General features: G+C 35.2%; 1 protein-coding gene across 6 annotated transcripts; it reads right to left on the reverse strand.

Moving 5' to 3' along the window:
* Positions 1 to 275: 275 nt before the first annotated feature.
* On the reverse strand, positions 276 to 21,509 carry LOC122529192. 6 transcript variants are annotated; one of them, XR_006306766.1, is made up of 6 exons: positions 21,413 to 21,509; positions 19,328 to 19,420; positions 18,371 to 18,658; positions 14,213 to 14,486; positions 2,816 to 2,994; positions 276 to 2,011 (listed from the first exon to the last, which is right to left on the reverse strand). XR_006306766.1 is itself a non-coding variant. In XM_043655027.1 (3 exons), the coding sequence occupies exons 1-3, from the start codon at positions 14,590 to 14,592 to the stop codon at positions 1,944 to 1,946; spliced, it is 360 nt and encodes a 119-aa protein (XP_043510962.1). In that variant the 5' UTR covers positions 14,593 to 14,654; the 3' UTR covers positions 276 to 1,943. The 6 variants fall into 6 exon arrangements, 1 of the variants encoding a protein (XP_043510962.1); XR_006306767.1 differs by having other exon boundaries at positions 21,417 to 21,503; XR_006306768.1 differs by lacking the exon at positions 21,413 to 21,509 and adding an exon at positions 19,488 to 19,846.
* Between the last annotated feature and the right edge of the window lie 53 nt (positions 21,510 to 21,562).

Consider the following 21,562-nt stretch of genomic DNA (forward strand, 5'->3'; position numbering starts at 1 on the left):
AAATATCGATCGTGAGAAATATCGATTATTTCGATAATCGTAGAAAGTATGTTGCTTGTTTCACCGCTAGTGCGCTGTAATCGCGCATTTCGCGCGAAATGTTAATTTGATAAAATAAAATATAAAAAACTCTGATTTAAATCAAATACAAAAAATTCTTAAAAAAGAACGAAAATATTCATACTAGATAAAAAATTGTTATTACTTTAGGTCGAGACATGAGAAATTTTATTATATTATGCAGTGGGCTATTATTGTTTATCATATCATGTATCATAAATTTTTTCCTATTCCTTGTATTTTAATTTTATACTAATTTGCAATTTACTTGTCTCCATTAAAACTGGCCTTAAAACTTAGTATCTACTATTTCTTCTTCACAAAAGACATTTACTACCCACAAAGACATTTAATGACAAATAAAAATGTTATTGTACCTGAAAGATTGATCTTCAATTCAAGCGGCGAGTTAACCCGTTCTGCTTGATTAACGAGTTAGAGAATCGTTAGCGAATCGCGATATGCCAGGTACATGGATCTGTCCTCATTGACGAGCGAATTGAAGCGCTTGAGGACAGTCAGCTATCGGTTGACATCCAGTCGAACGCACATGCATAATGCGTTCCATTGAACGTAATCAACTAGGAAACGCTTGGGTAAGCCTTGAAAACCGACCTTGACTCGTGTAGGAAAGACGCTTAATGTGTGGATGATCTAACACGTGCACAACACCGTGTAAGCATGCCACGAGCGTTTTCAGAACCTTGTGTCTCTCTGTAGGAACCATATGAATATGGATTGTTCACGAGTCACCAAACAAAAGTGCATTCATCGAACAAGAAGGACGTTAATATTAATATTTAAATTATTGTCGATAAATAATTTATTTCATTTGCCGCGTTGAATCGACGCGGTTCAAATTCCGCGTCGATTCAACGCAGAAAACCTGGCGGAACAGGATTTATATACATATTTCGTGCATCAATACTTCGGTTTATTCGTCACAATGACATTGCATCGTAAAAATGGTGATAGTGAATTATCTGGTGAGAAATATGATTTGACAGATTGCTTTAGTTGTGATAGCATATTCATTTAGTTGGGACAGTTCGTATGCAAAAGTAAAAAAGTTAAAAAAAAGTTATAAGAAATTAAAAATATAGAATTAAGTTTTTGCATTAAGATTTCCTTTCTTTGAAACGAAGTAGAATTCATTAGATGTACCTACACGTGTACTAGCTGTATTTTTCCAGCATGTAAGATAATATCAATGACAAAAGGTAAATCGCGACAACACATTTACAAGTACAAACAACGTGGCGAAGGAAAGATATTGACTTTTCTTCTAAAATTCTATGTGAATTTAATAAAAAAGAAAAGAACGCGATTCATTTTTTAAAACAGTCTCATAATATTGTTAATCTCTGGTCGTAAAGAATCAAAAATTTGTCTGTTTGAACTATCAATTTTAAATCTGCGTTTCAATCCTCTATCGATCATACAGAGAGATTCATTCAGGTCAAAACTTAATACACGTGTGCCTAAAGATTTTCAACGTTATCAATGATTTCAAAAGTAAAGTATGTCCAAAAATTTATACTTTTTAAATTTTTGTTCTATTTCATCGTGAAGAATCTTCTTAGAGATTGTACTACTGTCGTGAAACAGTTTGTACAGCTCAGTCTGTACAACTAACCAATGGAAATTAAAACAGCAATTCAATTGTAACTATGACTCGATGTATCGGACGCGCATTGTTTTAAACGAGTATCCTAATCAACTATTTCCTCCATGACTTTCGTGCTTTCCTCTTATGAACTATAGTCCCGACCTCCGTGACAATGGAATGTCGCTTGTGATCTCTGACGTCACGTATCTTTGCGTTTGTCATCCTACTGAAAATACCAGCTTACGCGACGTACTTCTGCTCCCTGGTAGTATTTTTACTGTGTTCGTGCTTGGAATTTGAGTCTCCGCTGTATACATCTTCCCGTAATTATGAATACGATACCTGGAAAAATAAATCACTATTTCGAAACGAGTTTTTACGAATAGAGGAATTACGTGTAATTGAGGAACAACTGTGCCGTGAATCAATTTCCGTTAATTTTCCAATTTTTACGTTATATAACAATTAAAACGACGACCTAGATACAACTGCAGTACTCTTAATTTGATGATCTTGCAAGGTGCCTAATTTTATTTTACAGTCTTTTTTTTAGAGAATCAAGATTACGTCTAATCTTACCAAAAAAGTTTAGATACTGAAAACTCATAAAGTTGAATTCAAAACCGAAGATTAAAGACTACGTCTGTTTTTCTTCTGTGATATTCAATAACGAAATTACTGACTGAGACAGATCTCCTCGATCTGATTAAGATATATTTATCACGCTAATTTTGTTGTTAAACGAAACCAGCGTTCAGACAACGATATGTACGAGAACAGAGAGTGACGCGACAAAAGCTGATTTCAAATAACGAGGACAAAGCTTTCTCTGTTCTCCATCGTTCAACTAGGAAGTCGCTGAAGTAGATTTATCTCCCGTCGTTTCTTGAAAGTAATAATATGTCCCTGGGATACTGTTCACTGCGTTACTCCGCATTGGACAAAAGCTGGTCTCACCTACGCACGAAGGATTCCACCGGTTAAAAGAAGAGAAGGTGAGGAAGAGGAGAGAAAGATGACAAGATTAAGAGAGAGAGAGAGAAGAGGTCTACGCGTTCACTTTCTCGTTTGATGGGGTAAACTGTGCCGCCTGAAAACCAGGTCGTCGGGAATATCGCAGAGAAAGTGAGAGTACCATCGACAAACCTCCCGTGATCATGATGCAGCTGTTATTTAAATGATCCTGTGGATCGCGATCTATCGCGGCTTTTCACTCAGGAACGATCGACCAGGGGGCAGCACCTGTTGAGCCAATTTTATCGAAACCAAGCTAGAACAGCGATCTCTTCTTTCGTTGTAATTTCAATCTTTATAAAAGGATTATTCTGCAACATATTGAACATTATACATTAGAAAAACAAAATATAGATGGATTATTTTCAAAATATAGATAGACTGAGAATTGTTCAGAAATTAATAAATGAAGTTTCGTATCGTTACGTGATGAAAGGAAGAAATTTCAGTAGCTTCCTTTTTAAAATTAATTTAATTCATTTAGGGAATAATACAGTTATGCTACTAGTTGTATTCAATAACAAGAATAATGCTTTGTAACAGGTATTGGAAAAAAATGTAAGAAAACAACAGCAGCGTGAAGTTACGCAAGTTGCAGTTATGGAACCTAATTTCAAAAGTTTGAACTCGGGAGGAATAAATTTGTAACAAGCAGTTATCCACGCTCGAAGGTAAAAGCTGATAAAATTAAAGCAACAATTACCAAAGCAAGAAACCTACAGAATCGAATTCTGTAGACTTAAGAAAACATTCGTAACGTCATCTGTTTCATGTTTTTCTATTTTGCAGTTAAAGTTAATCGACGTCCGGTACGTTAACTCTAACTCACACTTGAGCATAATTTCAAAAACAAACGGCGAGATCTGCCTCGAGAGATCGACAAATCGGAAAGTTTGTACAACCAGGCGAAAGCGAAGAACCGAGCAATCAGCGATGAATTTCAATAGAGTGTCGTTTCATGAGCATTCACAGAAACGAACACGACAAACAAGTACGTACCAGCGTCTTCGACTTTCGATTTAACCGGTCGTGTCGCCGGTGCGATCGTTTTCGCCAGGGGAAAGAGACGAGCCATTCCGCCGCTATCGCGTAACTCACGTGACCTATTCACCCACTTTGAGTTTGGCTTATTCCCCATTGTTCACGGACAGACAATGAGCCCGAAGGAATTCTTCTCGAACGTCTCCCTCGACATTCTACTTTCGACGGCCAGAAACAAGGTCGGGACGACTATTTTCCCGCCTTTGGCAAGCATCGTTCGCGTGCAATGAACGCTCGCGTGTTTAACTACATACTTGCACCATGTAGAAAGTGAATTGAACTTGCTCTGGCAACGTGACAGCTCCGCTCATCCGTTCTTTATCGCTAGAGATTCTATTTGAAATTTACAAAATTTCTAGCGCTTAACTCGATCTCCTAATCCCCCTAATCCCCGACTCGTTTTATATTTATTACAAATGAATTGTATTATATAATATTATGATAACTATATTCTGGAAAATTTGTTCAGAATGAAACGAATCTTAAGAGATTATAAACAAAGCGTTCTATTCGTGGAAACTATTGCACTTATCTGTGTAATGTGTAAATGTGTAAATGCAAAAGACAGTAATTGAAAAGCAAATAATCTTGATGCCGAATTTCGATTAAAAACCACTACTGGGAAAGCTGAAAGTTTGTTCGATAAACGGTGGATAGAATCGCGTGGCATAGAAGAAGTAACAAGTCTCCTGCTATAAATACCTATGTTTCGTGTAAGACGCAGAAGCCTGGGGCTGACCTTTAACCTCGAAAGGCAGACGGCCTGAAAGCGAAGTTCTATAGCGCTAGTAGACAGTTCGGTGGCATATATTTCGGGGTCGTGACCCAGTTAACCGTCTAAAGTGTGTTGCCACGTCCCTATTCGATCCCTTTTCGAAGGCCACGAACCGCCAGAATAATACATGTGTAAACGATACCGATCCGAATAACACATGGTGATACGCGTGCCATATTCGTCGTGTCCTGCCACCATTGTACCTCGTATAATACTCCGCTTTACATATGTTTCACGAGCGTCGACCTCAGGTAAGACGTAGTTCACCATCGTCCTACCTAGTCGTACACCAGACTCACTCGATTGACCCGATTACATTTCTACGACTGAAAACGCACTGCCTATCGATTCGTGACGCTTCTATCCTTCATCTGTTTTCGCTGTTTTCATTTGGAATTCAATCGCACAGTGCGAAAGCGATTCGAAGAATTTGCGTGTTAGAAAATTCGTCGACATAACGTTTTCGGTGCAAAAGAAACAAAAAAAAAAAACGACACTTTGTTGTTAGTCAAAAGACTTCCAACGACCACTGTATCTATTTAAAAAAAAAAAAAGAAAAAGAAGTCTCAGGAAGAAAAATATAACGTGAAAAAATTCAACGATATAAATCACAAGCGACAATAACGCTCGTCCAATGAAATACCCCTTAAAACAGAAGAACCATAGAAGCAGCAGAAAAGCGTCCCTGAACGAAGGAGGACGACGTCGAAGCTCAAACAACGAAAGGACAAAAGAAATTTCTTCATCTTGTGTGTTGATTTTCGTGTTCCTTGCCGTTTAGCGGTTGATTCACGCAACCTCTTCAAACATCCCGTAGATATATGTGTACACGATGAACATTCTTCACGTATACTAATCGTTCTCAATGTCATTCATCGGAGTGGAAGGAAAATTTTCGACCGTCGAAAGACTAGCATCTTTCGACCGAACGAATTCACGAAATTGTCGAGCGAGGACGAAAAGACAGCGGAGCTTCGGCTTTGTTTCCTGGCCGACCCAGAAACCCGATTCTTTCTTCCTCTCGGTCTCTCTCTTTCTCTCTCTCTCTTCTCTCTACCGATCTACGATCGTAGGTGCGCACACGAACCGTTTCGCGGAGGTCTCGTTAGTGAAAGTTGCCCGCCATTAGTGGGGGAGAAAGTGAAAGCCGTTTCCGGGATAAGTGGTCGCGGTCGCCGTTGAAATTATATCAAGGAGGCGGACTGATATTAATGGCTAGCCGATGACACGCGATTCCTCGCCATCTATTTCGCGTATTTACAACGAGCTGAGATAACGTTGCCATTATGGTACCATTTTATCGGTGTTTAATAATGTCATTACAGGTTCATGAAGTCAAACGATATTATATAACGTGATATATGTATAATTTATATAGAGTTAGAGAAGAATTCGAACAGAAGCCTTTTATGAATCCATTGTATGCATGAAATGTGAAACATTTTGAATTTTTATTAGCAATGGTTGAATGGTAAATTAATAATATGGAATTATTAATAATAATGGAATGTAGCGGTAAAGTTCGAAACAAATGAGAAAATGTAATTTTTATCGAAACAAAACTCCATTGTATTTTAAAGAAGGGAAGTCAGTATATTAAGGAAAGTTAGTATGCGATAAATAATTATTTAAATTCAAGGTAGAATCGATCTTAACAAAGGTTTCTATTAGTACTCTATTTTGGATATTCATACATTTCATGCGCACACTATGCATTACTGCATGCCTTGAAATTTCCCATAAATGCAAAATCCATAATCTTAGATAAAAAAAGATTAAATGTAATTAATTGTAAGTTAGAGGAAGAAGGTTTGTTAAAATATTAACGTAATCTATAAAATAGGAAAACTGTGTCCATCCGAATATTTCTATTGAATAATACATTCAAGATAGTTAGTTAGATAGTTATTAATAGTTTCTCTAAATATAATACTGAATTACAGAACGTTTATGCAGCGACCAGTAATTTTAAAGTACAAAAATATACAGAATGTACATACATGTAAATTTTCGGTTTTATTTATATTTAAAAAGATATATAAATTCGCACAAATATCTCGCTGTAGTGATATGATAGCCAAACTCATGCTTATCTTTTTCCATATATCCTACCAATAGTAAACATACATTTTTCCAAAAAAAAAATCTCGCTCTTCCGCTACCGAATCGAATCATTTACCACTCTGTTTCTTTATTATTCTATCTTATTTGAAAGATAATTTATCTACATCGTGAGAAAATAAATCTTCTCTGGAAACCGACGAGGCAATTACCGATAGAAAGTGAGACAATGCGCGTAATGCAAGCCTATGTAACGACTGTTGCATCATTGAAACGAATTTACATAATCACATCAGAGAAAAGGAATATTAGTCGTCGAAAAGGCAGACGAGTATTAATGAGTATATACGTGAGTAGTCATTTTAAACGATAGATAAATTGTTTTAGATGATCAACGATAACCTATCTGCGGTTAATTAGATATGTTGAGTCTCATTACAATGGCAATGAAATTTCAGAATGTTTGCATAATGTGTACAGCATACATAATACATCCATAAAGACTTTCGTCAGTATATTATTCTTTTTGCAATGTAAAAATAGCATTAATTGCAGTTTCAGTTAAACTTAGCTCGTGCCAAATAAAAAAGACCTCAAATAGTAGCAAATACAAAGCTTCAAATTCTTGAATGCAAGCAGACGAGAAGAAGTAACACAGGAGGGGAAGTGACCGGGTTGCGAAATCTGGCGAACGAAAGCGAGAAAAAAAAAAGAAGGCGCTCCGCGTTTTTTCCTTTCTGTATCGATCCTCCCCTTTCTCGAAACGCGAACGCACAAAGAGAACACACGGCGGCATGGTTCTCGATCTCGAAAAGGGAAAGGGGACTCGGAAAGTGGAACACGGCCAATGGCCTGATGTCCTCCTGACACATATTTCACCGCTCGTCTCAACGAAAGTGAAAAGAATCGGCCGTTTTATGATCCGACCTTAGTCTTAGATTTATGGCTGACGAGTACTTGGGAACTTGTGTTTCGTCTAATTACATCTTTCTCCAACAGAATGGTCAATTTACGATGAATGTATTCCAAAAAAGTGCTATTATTCCGCTAGAAAATCATAGATCCTTCGAACTTTATTTGTGTTCTTTGTGCTGGCGATGAATAATATACTTCCTCGATGGTGTTTACGACACTCTTGTGCGAGTACAGTCGTCCCTAAGCGTTCTTTGTGGTAAACGTTGTTCTGCGTGCACAGTGATTCATAAATCTATTTAACCCTCCGACTACTGAAGCTAAGGCTCCGGTGGCTGGGTCATTTTGACTCACAAGGATATCCCACTAATACATATTTAGGGTCGTCCGGACGGCTCACCGATATTGTAGTACATAGTGTAACGGTATTCGAGACCGAGATCCTCATTGATATTGTACCAACACAGTGACAGACACCCGACTCACATAGGAACATATAGGAGTATAAGGAACAAATAATAGTCGTATGAATAATAAAGTTTTATATATATTTACTCTACATTTACGTCATTTACTGTCAGGAACGTTTTGTGCAAATTGAGCAAAAGAAAACAAAGAAAAATTGCTCGTTGGCAACGAAGACATTGCGTCAATAAATAGAAACAACAGAAAAAAGTGATGAAAAGAACAAAAATAATAATAAAAACAGTAAATTGATAATAAAAATAGTAAAATATTAAAATAGTGCTAAAAACTAAAATCTAAATAGCAAATACACAAATAATATAAAATACTAAATGCTAAAAACAAAAATAATACAAACTATTAAATACTAAATACTAAAATACTAAAACAATAATAAAAAAAACTAAAATATGAAATAAACTTTGAAGTAAAAAGTTGCTTCGATTTGCTGCACGCGTCTTTCTTCCTCAGAACGTTACCAGAAACTGATTTTTTTTCGTCTTTAGTCGTCGTCACTTCGGCAATTTGGCAAACACATGGCGCACAGCCACATGATGCGTTAGTGCGATCACTAACATACAAGCAACTCCCAGCACAGGAGGCGGAGGGTTAAACGAGGCTAAACGTGTTCATTCAAGGAGATACGGTTGCAATTGTTGGACAAATTTGTGTTACACGGTAGTGTAAATGATAGGAGTTTGTTACACACTGTATGTTCAGTTAGAAAATTAATCATTGCGTTATGTGATGTTCCAAGAATATCACTTGAAGGTAAAACGATGGTTGGGAAAATCCAGGCACACCAGAATTTTAATCATTTGGATTAAGAGTTTTTCCTTAGAGTTTTAACTCGGATTAACATGCACCGACTTCCGAGAAGGATTCGAGAATGGCTTTATGCAATTTAAAAGATTCAGTGACAAGTACACGGTAGATCTCGGAAGTGTGCGAGCGAATTTCGACTTGCAGATTACTTCGAAAATTATCGTGACACTAATAATAGAACGTCCCTAGAAATGTAGAGATTAGCAATGTAGGGAAGTGTACAAAAGAGTTGTGACGATCGTAAATAAGCGTCGACCATCAAACAATTAATTCGTCAGAAGTAAAAAGAAAAAAAGAAAGAACAGTTCCGAAAACTTGGGACTGCTTTTACCGAACAAAAGTATCGTAAGAGCGTGAAATCGGATGCAAATCGTTCGCAGCGTGCAGCGAGCCGAGATTTTGGGCACGGAAACCGCAGAGGTTTGCCGAGCATTCCATGTGGTGAAAACTCGGTTTCGAGAAGCTGCCCTTGGTACCTTATGACTTTCGTAAACATCTCTAGAAAGTCTCGCTTTCTCTAGGATAAAGATGATCCTTGACGAATCATTGAGATTACCTTGGCCGACCCTCGCCTCGACCAAGGATGCTCAAATACATAGTCAAGCGATCGTTATAAAGCTGGTCGAGGAGAGCAAAAGAGGAAAATCTCGTTGCGCTGACCTTTCGAAGCAATTACTTGATTTTTCGGAGCACGTTGCAAAAAACGGGAGAGCGTTTCGTGTTTTCAATCGGCCTCTTCTCCTAATGGCACGACGTCGTGGCTGAAGCACGATTTAATCCTAATACGGACAATTGAACATGTGGATGATCATTTCTACATTTCTATAATCGTTTTATCTTTTACTGAAAATATCGTAAAACTGATCCGAATCTCCAATTCTTTGAATATCTCCACGTAAAAATTTAACTCATTATCCGTGTATTAACTAGTGCGTAATAGGTAGATAATCGCCTGAATTCATTTTTTCCAACCATCACAGCTACGTGCAGTGGAATATTGACACAAGTAAATTAATTTTCTTCTACAAACGTATTTTTTTGTTACTTCCTGATACGCAAATTAAAACTACTGTATTAAATCTTGTACATTTGTTGAATAACCGGAATATTTTAATTGACTGCACGACGATTAAACGATTTGTTGCGATGCTGGTTCGAAATCATAGGACAAACTGAAAGAACAATTTTAGAATTGATGACAGTCCTTGGTCAACAAAGAACAGCCGCGGTATTGGGCTTGGATCACCCTAGCCCTGCTTATCGTCCCGATATCCTTGGCTCCGTTTTTAGCCTGAAATCGCGGGCATAGGTGCACTTTGGCCTCTGTTTTACACACACGTGCTCACATGTTAAAGCCAGTATATCAACCACTTGAGTAAACGAGCACGTAACTTCGTTGTTCTAACAATAACCGGAGTGGAGCGTACACGGAAATCGAACCGGCTAGGATTTGCTAACTGGAATGGCACAACACGCTTTTTCGTCGACTCTACGCATCACGATCCTATTTTAAATGATGTGAGAATGATGGATTCACTATAAACAACGTTTTATCAACAATGAATCATATTTTTAATCTCTTGTAGAGAAACGAGAAATTTTCAACAAAGTGAAAAAAAAGTACATTTGAAAGGGAGTATAATCCCAACTTGATATTTCACTACATCCTAATATATTCATAGTAGCCCTCAAAAAAATATTTTTATAAATTACATTTTATAAATTAAAAGTCTAGATTTTAGAGATCTAGATCACAGTACTATGATGTTAATTTGAGAGAAGAAATAGATTGAACATAATTTTTAAAATAGCATACGTCTATACGAAAATTTGTTGGAAGGTTGCCTTGAGAAGTACTCTCCCATTGGTCTCAAAAGAGAAAAAAGAATTGGGAGAAAAAATTCCCCACTATCTTTCCATCATCCGACGAAAGCTTATAATATTCCCAGTGATATAACAAGTGGCTAGATTTTGAGGCGAACGATCGAATTTCTCGGAGTCACGTTTAATAATAGACATTTTCAGTGGTTCTATGTAACTTTGGCGGAACATAGTTAGTTGGAATAGTGACTGTTCATTCAGAAAACCGACTATTTCCGATGCGCATAGCTTGTATAGGCCCTGACGCGACACAGAAACGAAATTTCCTCGTGGCGTAGTAGTCACGGTTATTAATAACAACTAAATAACAAGTTGACCTTCGATGATACTCGATATATCCTACGTCTCGATATATTTTAATGTCAGAACGGGAAACAAACGCCATCGCGAACTCCAGAATTCACGTAGTGATCCAAATTGAACGTGATCCAAAATCCTTCGTTAATAACGAGGCAAACGATCGCATGCGTCTCGTAATCATTCTGTCATTATCATTGTTGCAAATAAACGGCAGTAAAGCGACTGTGCGACAGGAGTCTGAGACTATCGGACACTTTACGAGGCATTGTTCGACAGAAAGATCGCGCCAGTCGTACAGCAATCGACATTAAAGCTTCCAGACATTTTAAAAATGGTAATTAATAGGACCATGATCTTTATCCGCAGGTAAATTCGAAGGCCTCTGATTTTTACGAGGATTTTATGTTCGTAAATCTCATATGCAATTTCATATATATTTCATATTCAAAGAGGAGGGTAAAAGAATCAGTTTTTCGAAAGAAATTGGATAATATATCTGATAAATGATAGAGGACAGGATGGTAAAACAATTTTTAAAAAATGGATAGAGATATTTTCGTACTTGAATGCGTAAATCTGAATGTTTTCAAGAATTTAAGCCTTCTGAATGGTTGATACTTAACAATAGAATTAATATGTATTACTATCAAAATTAGTAATTAATTAAAAATTAAGAAAGAGAAATTAATCATTCATTTTCTGGATAATTATGAATGATCAACCAACTCGAAACTTTACTTGTAAAATTTACTTGTTTTGTAAACTTCATTTATTGTGTTGATTCTATAATACAAAAGAAATTGTTCCCATAAAAATCTAAAAAGTCTCCTGATCATCTTTTTACCAAACGATTCAAAGAGTCTAAAGAAAGAATCGAACGATTCTGAAACTTTAGAGTAAATTCGACATAACAAAGAAAAGACGGTTCAAGGTTTCTCTTTAGTGTGACTAAAGAAAAAGTGTATATTTTTTCCACGGTATGTTTCTTTGAGAAAACAAACCGAAAGAATACGGAGCAGCAGAGGTTGAAAATCATGCCGTGTTACCCTTCGACCCCTGAAAAACCATTACGATTTTTCAGGGCTGAATGTTTATGAGTATTCAAGGCGTGACGATCCACAAGGAGCCATAAATTTCGAACAGTCAGAAGGACAAGACGCAATGTTTTCCCAATTTTAGATACAGTCGATTATGAGAGGAGAGTCGAGGTTGTAAATATTTGACAAAAGGTCCCTTGGTGCTTTGAGAAATTGTATGCTCTAACAAGGTGTGAACAACCAGACGAATTACGAATTATCTTGTAATAATGGCTTATTAAAGACTCTAACTGAATTTTAATTAATCTCATAAACATACAATATTATTTAAATTTTCAATTTTCGACGAAATCGTGTCTATTAAAGAAATGTAAATATGTACATCCAAGAATGACTCGATCACAGTATTATAATTACAAATGAAGGAACAAAGTTCTATTTTTACACGAATCCATCTATAATTCTATTCTTTGACAATCTTTTCTTCACTCTACTCCACAACACAAACTTCAACTATTGAATCTAAAAAGTCAAAAAGTTTTACCTAATCTTTAAACAATCTTGGAGATCGATCGACAATTAAAAACTCCAATCCAATTAAAAAATGAGTTATTACTCTAATAAAATGGCTCGTGTTTGAATAGGTCATAGAAACTTTTTGTAAATGTTTTCTTATATTCGAACTATATGTCTAATTCATTATAGAAAATAAGCATTCAAATTCACTATTATACATATACCGTCTCTACGTGTTGCTTGCTTTTATGCATATTTTCTACTATGTGGTTCTCGACGAAGGTCGAATGCCGTCCACCATTCAACAACCAATCTCTTCATCCTCCTCTATCTTCCGGATTCCATCTCTCTATCCTGTATCTCCCTCCACTTGATTTGCAATTCACGGAGCATGCTTGGAACAACAATCGAATGCGGAAAAATTCTTGACAAGGACGCGAATGTCAAGGATACCTAGTACATACACATGCTATCACACTTGACTTAAGAGCGTTACAATGGGCCATCACTGCCGTTAAAGCGTCAAAGATAAGTTTTTCAATCGACAGCAGTCTACCTCTTACCAATGAAACCGTTCTTAATAAACGAGTGAACATTTTAAAACATTTTTACGGATGACCGCAATTATTTATTATCTTTCCTTTATTACTCGACCACAAAACTACGTATGTAAATCATAAACAGCATTTCCTACAGTAATCAGAATAAAAACCGCGAAAATAAGGGAAAAATGATATACTTGATCTATCTATGTTGCTAGAAAATTGCCTGATTATCTTTGATATCCTGATTCATTCTAATTACTCTGTTGTTTATATCGAGATTGTTGCATTTGTCAGATTCTTGATTGATACATAATTAACAGTAATATAGGTACAGTCTGTTTAAGAGGCAGAAGTTAGTTTCTTAACAAGCTCGATGAGATATTATAGACAATTTAAATATTGTGAGTAATGTAATAAAAATGCAGTGAAAAATATTGTGAATATACCTACTAATAAACCATTGACTTAAAAGTCATACTTGATTTGTATAATACATCATTCAAAGCAATTAGAAAATTATTCTCTGCACTCACTTTTTTATTCCATTTAGAACTAAATTTTTTCTTACATTGTGAGAAAGTTCTATTAATTATTAATAGCAGAAACATGTATGTATGTTTCCAAATAATTCTATAAAGAAAACATAATATCTTAAATTTAGAGGTCAATCCTGTCTAGAAAGAATGCATTTATTGTTCACTTGTTATAAATTTTTCACCACTAACTTGCATCACCTAGCGAGATACCTATTATGCTGGTACATTTTGTTTCGATAATAAAAGTCAATCTCCATTACGGTATCTATCATCTAAATAATACGTCAATCTATTAATCTATATAAATGGCATCTATATAAACCTGGCATCTATATAAATCTTCACTTCTATTTGCCTGGTTGATGTAATAGAACCTTTCATAGCAGCGATTCTCTAATTATTCTGAATAATATATCTAATATTCAACAACAAGGATTATCTGTTTTCATTTATTAACACCAAATTCAAAACGAAATGATGAACTTTAATAATTACGTAATATCCATGTCGCCCTACAATTCAAGGATTAAATTGCTAATGCCGCATCAAGGTTAGTAAAGCAAAAGCCAATAGATGCGCTGAATGTTAATGATGAACAAGCGAACGAAGAGCAAGCGCAGTTAATAACTACTTACCTGATTTTCGCGGAGAACTCCTTTTTTTCCATCGCCGTGATCGTGATTTTCCATCGTGAATCCTCGCTTCTACGGTCATGCCCTTGACGTGTCTTGATACGACGTACATAAGCTTACGTTGACGTGCACCATGTGTACACAATTGCACACAGATCACGAGGACATGACGTCTTGTTGGAGCATGAATGCACAAAGCGTTTATGTGTACGTGCATCAACAAAAATTGCTCATAGTGCAATGCAGAAACCAAATTCCAACTACTTCGATGAATCATCTGCAATTAAACGTAATTGTGTTACGAGTGTGTTACGAAAGATCATAAAATCATAAGTGTAAAATATACAAATTTATGAGAAACTGACGGCTAAAGAAAATGTCATGTTCTTATACGATCATTCAATAATAAATAGTAAAATTGGTAGAAACTGTATTAAAATTGAACACGTGATGGTATTCAGAGATGCTACTATTTGAACTAATAATGATAGCCTTTTCATAAGTTCAGAAGAACTGTTTTTATCTCATCTGTGTCTTAAAAATTGGCGTAAAGATAAAGAATTTTTCCAGTATATTTTTCAATTATAAATTTTGTTCAAAAATTATGCTGTTACTTACTTTACTCTCGTGCATGCCACTATTCCATTATATATTTAATAGTCTATTAAAATCAATGTTATTATATTATAATAATAAATCTTTTACTTGTGATTAAAGTGTCCATTAGTAATTAAGGTGGAAATCATAGAAAAAGATAGAAGGGAGATATTGAAAGATGTAAAATTTTGTCCTTAACATGAATAGATACATGCATAAAAAAATGAGATAATCAGGAGCGAAAAAGTAATTTTTACCTTTACGATGTAATTTCAGAGATCACATGCGCTTGCAATTTTGAAAATTACTTTGTTTTTATCGTCTTTCACATTGATACACTCCTGCAAAGTTATCACGAGATATATTAATACATAATTGATATAATATCATTTTAACTATACATACAATTGGTAGTATAATTCAATTTTCTATCTTTTTATGAAAATAAGTTAATTTAATTCAATTACATTTTACAGAACAAATTTAAATTTTGTAATAAAAATCAAATTTTCTTACAGCGCCTAATTTTATAAAACATTTTTAAAGTAATATCAGAGCATAATGTCATAATTATAATTAAAGCGTAATATCATAATTAAAAGCACATAATCATAAATGTCATTCGTTGTTCTACATATTCCAATCCAATCAAACCGTAGAATTAATTTGTAAATCCCAAATAAATCGTGCAAATGACAAATTGATACAATATTATTTGGTGATATGGCGAATTTACTTTGCAACGGCATAAGAGGTGTGCGTGGAATGTACAGAAAGACGCATTAAACAGAAGATCATATCAAAAGCAAATGTACACGTGCGAATCCTCCACGTGTATGCAAGTATAGATACACAGAGCCAGCCTCGGGATTTCGGGTCGATAGCCGTGACGTCAGTGGATCATACGAGAGAGGGTAAAGGAGAGGAAAACAGCGTACGCTGATAGAGAGATAAGAGAGAGGAGAAAAATAGAAAAGTTGTTTATAGAAAACCAGAGAGAGAACGAGAACGGAACAGGGTAGTTAAAAAGGAAAGAGAGAGAAAGGGAGAAAGAAAGGAAAGATAGTACGCTGACAAGGAAGAGAGAAGAGAGACCATAGTTAAAAGGAGAGAGAAGAACAGAGAGAGAGAGAGAGAGAGAGAGAGAGAGAGAGAGAGAAACAGTCGAGGAGGCGGATGAAGTTCAAGGTTACCGCGCTTGAATGCACGTCCCACGCGGAAAATAGGAAAAGAGGGCGAATGTATTTTCCAACTCCGAGGAGAGACGTGAACATCGGCCGGATGGTGGGCAAACCAAGTGATTTCCGGGAAGGAAATCCGTCGACAAACTTTGCCTCCCGCAAGACTAACTACGACTGATCAACCGCTCTGGTCACTTTAATCGAAAGCCACTCACGAAACTCCCATTCATTCGTGTAATCGTGATTCGACTGAAAATGAAACGTGTAGGGTTTGTTAGATAGAAATCTCCTTGAATTCTTTCTAGTAAAAGTCAGAAAAAAGATGATCGAGTCGTTGGAAGAATCATGAATGAAATAAAATTTCATTGATTTTAGCGGTAAGATAGTCAATAATAGTAACATTGTAAGAGTATATTATTAATAGGGTTATGAGAATATTACTCGTATGTATGAGAAATAACGGATATTTTGCAATTTAGATTCGTCACAAGAACATATAAGACCATTAATTATTATTAAGTGTTGAATATTTCAACAATGTCACACGACATGAACATCTATAACAACGTACGAATCAGATGGTTAAATTCGAAGAAGTGATAAACAAGAATGTTTTCTCATTTGGTTTGCTTCTTTTCTAAGAGTCGCGTGTTCAGTGGCCGTTCCGTAATGAGACGTCTTGGTGACATTATTACAAGGCGATAATCCTCGTGACTAAGCGCAATGACGACGCGCGTAACTTGCAGCACATTGCATCCTTCTGAATAAACACACGCATAAGTATATACACATACCTTTGGATATTATACGTGGATATGCAAACATTAAAATTTTGTATCTTTATAAAGAAGATTGAAATTGATAGAACGATTTAAATACAAAATGATTCTCTTTGTTTATACATGAATTTTAACTCTGATTAATTAATGAATTCACATTCAATTCAATTTTCGTCATATCACAAATGATTTTGTTGCAAGCAAGAATGAAATTATACTTATAATTTACAGAGACTCAATGTTCAAAGTAATCGACATGAAACGATCTGCAATTACTATATATTACTATGTATTATTGCTCTTTTGCCAATATAATGCAGTTGCAAAGCGAAAATAATTAAAATGCGCGCGATGAATTGAACCGAGGTCCAAGAATGTCGGATTACATATGAAAAATAACAGAGAAAACAATAAAATCTTTCGAATAGAAAAAATAAAGAAAAAAAAACAAACAATACCTTTCAATAAGATATCTGAAAACAAGAAGGAGCAACATTAAAATTACAGGAAGTACAATTTCATCAAATTGGGAAAACAGTTCAATTTTTCCTTCGTGATTAAAAATTTTCACGTGATTAGCATTGATGGCGAAATCTTTATGCGAAATGCGCGAAACCTTTCAAACATTGCGGTGGATCAAAGAAGCCGCAGGTTCGCTCGGGAGTGTAATTCTGAAAGGGGAATTGGACTAGATCCTTGTTCCATTGGCCTAGCAAACTCCAACTGGATCTCAACTTTGTTGTCTCGACTCTCCACTGTACTTAGACCGTAATCGTATTTGGGTTAGCATGCCCGGACGTGACCCGGACATGGCTACCTTGAACTTGCCACCCCCGGACAGCCCAACATCAACTCTCAAACTCTTTTCTATCGTGAGAAAAGAATAGGTACCGGCGATATCTCTTTCAGGTAAAGAAGAAAAAAGAGAAGAACCGGAAATCTAAGGACATGGAAGAGAATTTACTTTTAAGTCGTTCTACTAAGCTTTCTCCTATCTTGCTTTTCATAATCCGTAAAACTGAATCTCGAAAAAGAAATTTTCTAAGAAGTATGTCGTAACCTGTAATATATCATATAGTGAGTAAAAGTTTTCAACTTTCAACGCAGAGAAAATATTGATAGATGTATTATTTGTCATTTAATGAAAACATGTTTGAACTTACTCGCAGAAATTACCTCACTAATTATTGAATTTACTTATTTTTGGTGTACATAAGCAACTTCTATGTTTGAACATACACGTATACTTATACTTTTTACAATTAGATAATATACAAGAAAAATTAATTTTCTATTAAGTCGAAAATTATCTAATAATAGGCAATCTTTCAACCTTAAACAGTGACCCGGCCTCGACTCAGTTTCTAACAACTTCTCAAATCTCATAATCAATGCTAATAAATAATAATCAAATTAAAATGTAATGATTTAGTACAAAAAAAGTCTTAAACAATTACAGGTACAGTAGTCTGACATCAGTGTTACATTTTAGATTATTAAATTAGACTCAAAACTACTTTCTAGTTTCAATCAAATTTAAACAATTTACATTACTCATAACTTAAACAACCTATTTATCAATTATAATTAAACTTTCTTTTTACCTTTAATATATAAAGATCTGCATGTAAATGTTTCAATTCAAAGTGAAATCATTAAAATGTTCATCTCTATGTTGCATATTAGATAGCTCTGCTTGGAGATTAACTTTTTCCGAGCCTTAGGGCGAGTAAGACAGTCATGGGCGACCTCGAGCAAGTGTTAGCTCCAACTACGTATAACGGGTTGCCCGTGACCGGGGAGGACCTTGGCCATGGATGTACGCCAGGTGTCGTGACACAGGCGTCGCGAGGCGCATGTTTATTTCTTTCATAACTCCCTTTTCTTGAAGTCTCAAAAATAATAAAAAAAAACATAAATTAGTATAATTACTCTTTTTATAAAAAAATTTATTCATTTTTTTAATTTCATGACTTGTATTGAAAAAAAATTCTCCAAATAATAATAATATGTATATATATATATATATATATATATATATATATATATATAACAAAAAACATTCTTATCAACAACAGATTTATACAAGTTCATAAAAAGTATATTCAAGCAGTAAATGCATTGTAAAATATAGATATAAGTAGGTTTCTCTCTCAGACATAGACATAGATATAAGTAGGCTTCTCTCAGAGAAGAGATTGTAGTATTTTTAAGAATACTTCGCCACTTTATATTATAGGAGACTTATCACAAATATTTAGATCTTTTTTCCTATGATCTTTACTGACAATGAGATAAGGACTGATATATAATGTTTCTTTTTCTTTACAAATATCATTATAAAAACTACTAGCAAATATATTAGAAAAAAAGGGATTGTTACAAAATACATTCAAATATCAGTCTATGTTTGCATTCATTCCTTTTTATATCTTAAAAGGTTGCAAAGTTTTTGTATTAATCAATAACTCTCAATGATTGTAATTGCAGTTCTAAATTCATGACACAATGTAGAATGTAGAAAATGCTTTAGCGGGATAGGCGTTAATAGTACAGCTTACCCTGAAACAATCGTCGACGACCTTGCATCAGTCTCAACCGGCAACTTACGACTAGTGATGGAATCGATATTCTCGTAATTTCATATTTTGATTCTGTAAAATTAGTTAAAACAAATGTAACATAAATCTTAAAATAATCTTTCTTACTAATTAACATTACTTTTTTTATATATTTGTTCTATTACGAATTCGATTTCTTATTGGAAGTATATCCTATTACACTATGTGCGATATATCGATCGACTATGCGATTAATATATATCAGTCGACATTTGAATATTTCAGTTACTAACTTCATTCATAACCTATGTAACAATCATAACCTATATAATAATCAAACAACTTCATTCATAAAAAATTGCAACGTCATTAAAAATACATGTACAATGCAAATGCATAATATGTTTAATCGTCAAAATATTCAAGCCAACATTCTAAAAAAATATTTAATGATATATATCAAAAAATTGTATTTCAGTTCGTGCCCATCGCTACTTATAACGGTTTGCCCGTGACCAGTGAAGACCTTGGCAATGACTTGCGCGACACGTTGCGACGCATGACAAGCCGGCTGGCAGCGCGCATGCGTCGATTGCGCGCGCATCTCGCTCGATGCATTCGGAGGTCGCATATCCCGTGCACACCGACGACAGCAACCTTGACCTTATACCTCGGCCCGCTGGCCAACGAGGTCCATCCACTCTTGATCGGTTGAAGGTCACCAACGCCGTGGCTAGGAAGCCGGGACGAGAAAAGGAAGACAGGCTGATGGTAACGACGCAGGAGAGTAAGAGAGGACCTAACAAAATCCAGTCGCTCGATCTCCCTCGAGGACGCGTTAACGATTCTCAATTACCGCGCGTCAGCCCTTGTCTCGCTGCATCTACCCTCATCATCATAGCTTCTCTATCTTTTTCCCCTATATCTCGATCTCGCTTCAAATGTCTGGTTCATTCTGATCCGTATCCTTGCAATACTTACTTTTACTATCAATCATCGCATCTTTTTTTCAGTTCGACGTTATTCATTCAATTACTGGTTTTTGATTTATAGGTTCAAGGTTACACGTGGAAGTAACAATATAGATTCCAACAAACAAAGGGAAGATTCCAACATACAGTTACCTTTTCAAAAGGACGTGGGTGATATTACTGCAATATAGAAGAGAAGTTTTGTCTGAACTGCTGCCAATTGAAACTACGATTGAATGTATTTTAATTAACTGCCCAAATAACAATAGTGTAATAAATTGAATAGGATTTCTATCTACTACATTTAACGAATTAACTAATGACGCTGTGTAATTGATAAAAGAAAAAATGAACTATTCGTAAAATGTATTCGTAAAAAGATTACAAAGTCTTAAAACTTCTACATATCTGGCGTCACATACAACGGAAATAAAATGCTTGTCTCGCAAACGATTCTCGTACAGATTAGGGACGGTGGAAAGTCGAGGTCGCCCTTGACGTAAGCGCCAACCGCGTAAAGATATACAGACACATCGACAACCTTTCATAAAAGAGCCTAAGCCAGAAAACTTGACCGACTAACATGTTACTGAAAAAGATCACTGTAAACAAGTACAATATTTTATCAATACTCGAAATTTAAAAAAAATGAATATCGTTATCACACAATTACAATAATAAATAATCGTTAGAAAATACATTTCATCAAATATGCTTGTCATATTACAGAATAACCTATTTCTCAATTACCAGTATTTTTGGCGCAATTTCTCAGTCGTAACTCGAGTTACAAATCATTGGATTAGTTGAAGGTTTCAGAATTTACGAAGTTCAACTTTCAGATCCGATGTCTGTAGGCCATTCAATAAAAGAAATCAATAACCTAATTGTATTTAGAATATTGTTTCATAATATAAACAAATAATTTTCGTATGTTTATATACTATATACTTCTTTATATGCTTGCATTTTTTATAACTAACCTCTATGTTAAAACGCAATTAATATATATGATATTATACGATATTATATGAAAAAACTACGGAATATATATATATATATATATATATATATATATATTCATTTCAAGATAGATTTCAGAATAAAAATATACTTACTGACTTAGGAAAAAAACAATTGGAAAGAATTCTTCAATTGAAAATCATCAATCAGTTGACGGCACACCGTTGACGAGCATCGTTACAATGCCTACAAGTGTTTGGCGCCGAATACAAACTTGGCGCTAGGCAAATTGGAGCAAGTG

The sequence above is a fragment of the Frieseomelitta varia genome, unplaced genomic scaffold (assembly GCF_011392965.1).
Source record: "Frieseomelitta varia isolate USP_RPSP 00005682 unplaced genomic scaffold, Fvar_1.2 scaffold_280, whole genome shotgun sequence".
NCBI lineage: Eukaryota > Metazoa > Arthropoda > Insecta > Hymenoptera > Apidae > Frieseomelitta > Frieseomelitta varia.